The sequence below is a fragment of the Phalaenopsis equestris genome, unplaced genomic scaffold, assembly GCF_001263595.1.
Source record: "Phalaenopsis equestris unplaced genomic scaffold, ASM126359v1 Scaffold000517, whole genome shotgun sequence".
NCBI classification, from domain to species: domain Eukaryota; kingdom Viridiplantae; phylum Streptophyta; class Magnoliopsida; order Asparagales; family Orchidaceae; genus Phalaenopsis; species Phalaenopsis equestris.
This window is the reverse complement of record NW_018164957.1, coordinates 374,858-383,108: the sequence shown is the minus strand read 5'-3', so window position 1 is coordinate 383,108 and position 8,251 is coordinate 374,858. Positions and strand designations below refer to the sequence as shown.

At 38.7% G+C, this 8,251-nt stretch overlaps 1 protein-coding gene across 1 annotated transcript; it reads right to left on the bottom strand.

Moving 5' to 3' along the window:
* Positions 1 to 7,095: 7,095 nt before the first annotated feature.
* On the bottom strand, positions 7,096 to 8,061 carry LOC110028648 (ethylene-responsive transcription factor 5-like). Its single transcript, XM_020730582.1, has one exon. It carries the CDS (start codon positions 8,010 to 8,012, stop codon positions 7,203 to 7,205), a length of 810 nt encoding a protein of 269 aa, XP_020586241.1. The 5' UTR covers positions 8,013 to 8,061; the 3' UTR covers positions 7,096 to 7,202.
* Between the last annotated feature and the right edge of the window lie 190 nt (positions 8,062 to 8,251).

Here is an 8,251-nt window from a genome sequence, read left to right as displayed (position 1 = left end):
GGGGGGGGGTTAATAATGTTTTATTCATGAAATTATCTTCGACTTTTATAGGGTAGAGAGACCTCTAGATGTTCCCGAGATGATTGTAGATGCATAGGAATTAAATCTTCCCTCAGATTGGCTTTTCCATAGTAGTTGACTCGGATGTCTCTTTCTCTTATTTCTGACTGAATAATTCGAGGGGGTGTGGACAGAGATGAGTGATAATAATGTTTTTTTCATGAAATGATCTTTTTGTCTATAGGGTAGAGAGACCTCTAGATGTTCCCGAGATGATTGGAGATGTCGAGGGACTAAATCTTCCCTCATATTGGCTTTTCTGTAGTGGTTGGCTCAAATTCTTTCTCTTGATTATGACTGAATTGTTCGAGATCAAATCGTTGGGTTATCTTTTGATCCTCCTCGTGTCCTACTCTTATTTGGCCTTTGTTGCCTTTAGCTCGAACAACTTCACTCCATCAAACAAGTGGGCCTCATGGTATTCTATCAGTGGTCCCTCCTTCCTCATACTCTTTTCTTCTTGACCCTTAGATCTCCTTAGGATCAACGCTTACATATTTCTATATACATATTTTAGCTACAAAATTTTCTCACTTCTTAAAAGCTGCGTTACAATAAGAATATTAGAATAAAATATAAATTCTAGATCTCATTTTTTATTTATCAATGATTCTGTTTTGGTCCTTTTTCACTTTTTATTTTTTTATGAGTCGTCAGTTTGTCTTATCATTATATAATCCCCTTTCTGAATAAATCTCACTTCCAGATCATATGAATGATCCAGAGAAAGGAGGAATCGAAATGCAAGAACCTACGACAAAGAAGACAAACGCGCGAAAGAATGTAGAGTCTATGCGCACCAAACCTTGTGTGATAGGTGAATAATGTTCGTCCAAAAAGAATCAAACAGAAAAAACTTGAGCCAAATATCCATGAAAGAAAACATGCATAGGCTACCCAAACCAGAGAACCAAATTTATAATTTTATTTTGGAGTCAATAGTACTCCCAAAGGAATGTATCCCATTTGATTAATTACATCTTGGGGGTTGCCCAAGAATGCTCTCGATCATAGGAGTTTTGCTTGCAGTTGAGTGACGACTAGCAAGGGTTTCACAAAGAATGGTTTATTTCATAGGAAACATCCTGACTGCTTTCTAAGCTTTTGCTATGCCAGGAGAATAAGTCTCTCACGGTCGCAAATGAGTAGCGACTCATAGGCTATCGAGGCCCATGAAATAACCAGGTCATTGGTAGGAAACATCCCACCGCTTCGAGGCTGGACTAGGTCATAAGAGTAGATGGAAAATCGTTGTCTCAAACGGTTACTGACCTATAAGCTAAGTGAGGCTTATCGAATGACATCGATGAAAAGTCAACGAAGCGACAAAGCTCAACAGGGGTAGTCAAAGAAAGGGAGGAGCGATTCCTAAATAGGTAGAGGTAGTCAGGTCAGGTTCCTATGTCTACTCGAGCGTGAACTTAGTCGCCACAAAACGTCTAGAGATCCCCGATCAACAATCAATGAATTGAGCCCTCCACGGGGACTTTGGTAACCCCATGGTCAAAGAAGAAAACTTTATCTTATGACCATCAGATGAAACTCTAAGAGGTGAGACTTATACCCACTGAAGTTGCGAGGATGCCGTTGGAAAGAGGAGAAAAGGAAGTTCAGCTACAAAGCTGGAAACGCTTCGCACAAGGGACTTATACCTCGTCTGGGTTGTGGATGCCTCTAACATTTTGGGTGCATTAGACAAACGCCTAAGTAAAAAGAATATGTTAGGCCAGTTGGATTGAAGAAGTACGGGGGCTTCTCCTTAGGTATATGCAAATAAAGTAGTTATTTAGAGCAATCGAATTTTTGTGGAGGCTTTATTAGACATGATGGGTGTATTGCCATGCATGTAGCCGTTTTAAAAAATTTACCCGAAGTCCATGTAGGAGAAAAAAAGAAAAAGTTTTCAAATATTCTAACATTTTTAATCCTAAAACTTTGATTACCTTAATACTTTTTAATTAGGAATTTTGAACAATTTAACATTTTTAGGTCATAAAGAGCCTATATTATATTTAACAATGCAACCTAGATAAACCAGAAATAAATGGGGAAAAGAATCCAATCATGCAAACATGCAATAGAAAGTAAAAACACATCAGAATATATAAAAAAATCGGTTCCACTGGGTCAGCAACATATCCCAACAAAAATAGTAAAAGCGGCCAGACACTGCTTAAACTACATGGTCCTAATTCTATGCAAGAGTGTAAATTTAAACTTAAGGTACGAGACACAAGTTTGTTGCTCCTGGTCCCTTGTCACATAACTCGATGCGTAGTACGCCTTGAAGCTCGTACCTGTACCTTAGTTCCGATATAGACCCAGAGCTAAAACTTTATCAATTACATGATAACATAAAATACTCAAGCTGTGAAAAATGGTTAGCATTGTTTAACATGCAAACACATATGAGTCATGCCTGGTGCGAGAAGCTAAGCATCGCCTACAAGAAAGGATGAGTATCAAAATCATTATGTGCTCCTCCTTATTAAACTTTTTTGTCTGCATATTTAGGCATGGATCACTGTAGAAGCCCGACCTACTATACTATTACGTATGCATAAAATAAACATACAAGCAAATCTAACAAAATGTGTTCTATCGAGCATCTAAGTGCCCCAAGGTAGAGTCTTCAGGTATGTATGATTTTGACGAGGTCGCCACACCGGCCTCATTCTAAAGATCCAAGGGATCTAATGGGTGTCACCCATGATATATTTTGACAGAAAGCTAAGAAGGCTCATTCTCATTGGTAAGATTGAGTGGAAGCAGCACTCCTTCGTTGCTTGCTTTCTGCCACTCAACTAAATCTGCTTCATCAAATGCTAAGGCTACCACCTCTATTTAACTGTGGTGATTATATTTGACTGAAAAACCCACCTCCATCCAATGTGACAACATGAAGGATGTTTGCTCGATCACCATAGAAGCTGTCGTTCGGACCGCCCAAAGAAGAAAAGGTGGGATATTGACCCAATTTCCCTTAGCCCCTTACAATATTTTTATTAGTAGGTTTAGAATAATTTTGTTGGTTATCTAAGAATGATGGACAAACACAAAATTTAGACTGATCCTTTAGCTTTGGCAAAAATCCTTTACTTGTTATTCGGTAAATTGTATTCTGTTAACAATGATGATTATGAGGGGTAGCTCATACCAAGAGATCAGATCAGTCTAATTGAAGTTTCAAATGACTTTTGTGGTGATCCAAGAATCTCTTTGTCCTTAATACACTTTGAGAAGTAATTTATGTCAACAACCATAAAGTTTTGATGGTCTTACGGTGAATATCAAGTCTCCGGACATCAACAGACCATGAAATGACAACGAGCTGTAGCTTGTGAGCCTAATAATGTTGTAGCAGTGTGTATTTCTAGCACTATCCATATCTCCTTGAGAATCACTCAATATCCTATTGAAGCGTCAACCAAAAATATCTCTACTTCTGCACTCAGTGTGTCAAACTCTTTCCTCTAGAGGGGTTCCTACATTCTCTTAGATTTACCACTTAAAGGGCAACCTTTGTCTCATCGTCTTTCATGCACCTTAGATACAACGAAGTAACCTATCTCAAGAAAAGTGTTCCTTCAATTATAAGTTATTAAGCTGCCTTGATTTTAAAGCGCTTTGAATCTGTTACTTTTTCTGAGATCTTCTTGATCTTAAGGAATTGAATGTATGGGTCCACCCAACTCTTTGGCCTTTGACACACAGTTCTATCTTTTTAGCTTATTCAATGATCCTTCATACGACCCTTCCGGGTGTACCTTCTCCAAAGTGGATGCACTTAGCTGGATGGGAGGTATGTTACCCATTGTTTGCTCAGGCTTAAAGCCATCAAACTTCCTTATCTCTATTTTAGCTTTCTCGAGGTATTTGTTCATCATCTCATCTCTTACCTAAAATTTTTCATTCACCTGATTGACTTCCAACTATGAGTCATACTTTACCAGAGGTATCGAGCGCCCAATTTTTAGTAGGGAGGGTGGCTGAAGGACACGAATCATGTTTCGGTCTTCAACCTTTGCCTTGGGGGGACCTTCTCTGTGGGCGATGAGTGGATGATTCTACTCTGAAGGAAATAAAATTTGAATTATATTCCTTGAACAATATCTGGTAGTTAGCCATCTCCAACAACTTAGTTAATTTCTTCGATCAGTGTACACCTAACATATACCAAAAGGGTCCTTCCATCAACCCTTAAGATAAGGCGGCTTAAGTGACTGTGGGTTCTAGGTTCTGCACTTCCAATATTTTCTTCTAAAAGCGTGTAATGAACGAGTTGAGGCTTTTATTCTGTCCTTAACGAATAGGTAGGTCTTTTGTAGCTTCTGGACACTGACAAATTGTGCCACAAACAATCACTTGAAATCAATGAACAATTCAATTAATTTTGGTGGTTGTCCTTTGAACAACTTGAGGGTTGAATCTCTTTACATGGTAAAGAAAAGATAGGATTTCAACATGTCAGTGATCCTCAATAAACACACAGTTGACATAAATAGGGCTATGCAGTTGGTCGAATTGGTCCTCCTTTTTTAGGATTCATGTGTCAGGATCTTAAATCTCTTTGGGGGCTTAACCTCATATGTTTGTTGAGAGAATGCATTTTCTCAGCAACCCCATAATACACTCGAATTGATGTCGTTGAATTGATGCTGACCTAACACTATCGAAATATTGGGAGTCACCTTCTCTTTCTGAAGCTAGGGGCCTCTACTGTTGTTGGGAACCAAATCTTCCTCTCTGAGGTGTAGATCTCTTTCTCGGGGTAGCATGCATCCAAAATTGGATCATTCAACTTTTAGATCTACTGAGTTACAAACTCCTAGTACATTCAAGATTAGTGATGTCTCTGTTGTGGGTTTCTTCTCTGTGAACTAGTATTCTTCTTGTTTGTGGCTTGATCCATGTTAACCACACATTTTAGGATGTTGAGTCCTGATTTGTCTGTGAATCACTCCAAATGAGTGGAGTATAAGCAGAGAGGGAGGGAGAGAAAGGAGCAAACAATAATGAACAATAATACATCATCTTTTATTCATAAAATGATCTCACTATTTATAGAGGAGAGAGTACAAAATAATAATGTTACATTTTTACTCATTCTTTAATGAGTTTGTACCTGGATATTGTTGTTATTTTAGATGTATGAGCTTGTCATTCAACTGTTCTCTAGCTTGACTATCTAAGCTTAATTGACTTCAGGTTAGCAGGATCATCTCGGTCGGTTGAGCTTGGTCAACGAGGTCAGCTCAGTCCGCTAAGCCTAGTCAACATGAATCGATCAACTAATCTAGTATGGTTGTTGATCCTTGATGACTGGTGGGGGACCTTTGGACATCTCTTAGATGATTGGAGATGTTGGGGGACTGTATCTTCCTTCGGATTGACTTTTCCAGAGTGGTTGGATCATATATATATTTGTCTTGTTTCTGATTGGATGGTTCGAGCTTGGATCATTGCGTAAATTTCTTTTATCTAAATAATTTTGATCACATAGTTTATTAGTTTAATTCCAATGTATTTATAACATTAAAGATGATTATTGGGGATTCATTAAGCCTGAATAGCGACGATTACTTCGTATTTTGGCGTGCATATATATATATATATATATATTGATACGCCAAAAAAAAATTTTCATCGTCCGACAAGAATCTCAAAGTAATATTTTGAGCAAGAAAAATTCAGATCTTGATAAAAAGTATCCAGAGCTTAGATTTCAATAAATTTTTAGTCAAACTGACCAACTTGATGAGACAGACCTAATGATCAAAGTTGGTCCAATCCGAGTCAAATCAAACACAGATCAAGTGATTAAACCATTCTTGGAAGATTTTCGGATACATTTGAAAGGTCAAACGAATGTCGAATTCAGCAAGTTTATAGTCAAATTGAGTGTATCGACAAAACGAATCTAACAAGCCTAAGATTGCTCAATTCTGACATTGTTAAGACACCCAAATGTCTATCAAATATCATACAATCGAGGAAGCTCTCCGGACCGCCAATTAAAATGGTTCATATTCCTGCATTAATTGCACTCATAACATTATAAATAGAGCCGCACCCCTCACATGAGGGGAGATGCTTGAGAGAGAACTTGAGGCTTTGAGAATGAGCTCAAGTCCAATATCATCCCTGTCATCGTCGATCGCTGTCGACCACCATCGATCGGCGACCACTGCCAACCTCTGTCAACCACTGCGGATCACTGCGGACCTCCATTGAGTACCGCTGACCAAACGCCGTCATATATTTATCACAATCATTATTCATCGAATGATTAACAAAAACATTATCTTTTTTTTCAAAATGAATTTAATATAAATTTTAGTTTAATCTTCATATATTAAATTTATGGAAGGATCATTTTTATTTTGAAATCCATCATAATCAAAATTTGATCAGCATGTTCATAATTTTATTTATTGATAAAAATAATTTATTATATTTTACAGATAAGAACTTCAAGCTAAACTTTTAAAACGCAGACAAACACAGATATTAATATACATAGTGATATGCATGTAAAGATTTATTATTCGTCCATTTAAATTATTAGCTTAGCAGATAATCTAAATTATAAATTACTTATATGAGATAAGAATATCTATAAGATAATCAATTTATTTCGCGGTGGCAACCTTCCTATTCTTACAATTCATATATCTCATATTAGGGTCCGTTTGGGGCAGCTGTAGCTTATTGAATAATCTACTGATAAGTTAAGTGCAATGACTATTATAAATTTTTATTTTTTGAAAAATCAAGACCATTGCCAATAAGCTTCCAGCACACCTAGATAGTTGCGGTGTGAAAAAGCTGTTTTCTGCGTTTTGAAAACGCATAAGCTGCCAAAACGCAGTTTACCCAAACATAGTTTACCCAAACATATTAGGTGTTTAGGTGTGTTTTCAAAACTCAACCGCACCAAATAAGCTGCCCCAAACTGACCCTAAGAAATGTTTTTTCTACTTATTAAAATATAAATACATAAAGTATTGGTTTGTAAATGTACGTAAATGCCACATTTTTTATTCCCAAATAATGAAATTGAAAAATCCAAGAGCAAAACAACAAACATCCATGTTTCATACACAAACAAATAATTTACACACGAATACGACCGTTGGTATTTAAATCACCGTTAATTGCGGGAACCCCATCGCCGGATGGGGAGATAACGGCGGCAAGTTATAAACATCCTTCCCGTCTGAGCCTTCCCATACTGCCGCCAAACTTGACGGAGACAACGGTCCTTCGAACGGAATATTTCCCCGACATCTCTCCAAACTTTCCCTCTTCACCCTCTTCCCCCCTTCAACCTCCCCCTCCTCCCTCTCCCTCTTCCCCTTTGCCGCCGCTGGTTTCTGAATTGAATCACCGGAGATCACAACCTCGTTGGGAAAATTGAGAATCGCTTTACTGCCCCTCATCTCAAAAGCGGCGCGATCATAAGCCCGTGCGGCATCTAAGGCAGAATCAAACGTGCCAAGCCAAACTCTAGATCCTCGTCGTTTGGGATCCCTAATCTCCGCCGCGAACTTCCCCCAAGTCCTCTTCCGTACACCACGGTACTTCCGGCAGCCAAATAGCTCTACTGCCGGCTGTCGTTGATCTCCGCCGAATCCGACGAACCCTTCCAATGTCGGGACAATGTTAAGGAAATTGGAATCGGAGGGTGAATTAACGGCGAATCGAATGATTGAGTTTGGCGGATCGGTGAATTTGAATCCTTCAGTCCTATATTTGGTGGAAGTGGGAGGTAGGGTTATGGTTTGGATCGGGTCGAGGTAGTCAGAGATGGTGAGGTCGGAGAGAGGGGGAGCGGGTGCTGAAGGGGGAGTTGGAAGGCTGGAGAGAAGGTCATCGAGGAAGGAGGCGGGGTGTTCGCCGAGGAGGTGGTGGCGGATGAGGTCGATGGTGGAGAGAGGTGAGAAGGCCATGGAGTTTTGGGAGAGTGAGTGAGAACAGAGGCAATGGAGGGTATGGGGATTTTTGAGCAATATATATAGTGTTCATTATTAAGGGGGTGGGGGAAGAAGGGAATGAGGATGAGGTCACCGGTTTCCTCGTGCTTTGAAGGTGGATTCGTCGGGATTAATAATTTAAAATTTATCATAAAAAAACTTCATTTTTATTTAATTTATATTTTAATATTATTTTTTAAACAAATATATGTATA

Excerpts from the sequence above, each read along its gene's own strand:
- LOC110028648 (XM_020730582.1), bottom strand. The coding sequence starts at position 8,012 with ATGGCCTTCTCACCTCTCTCCACCATCGACCTCATCCGCCACCACCTC.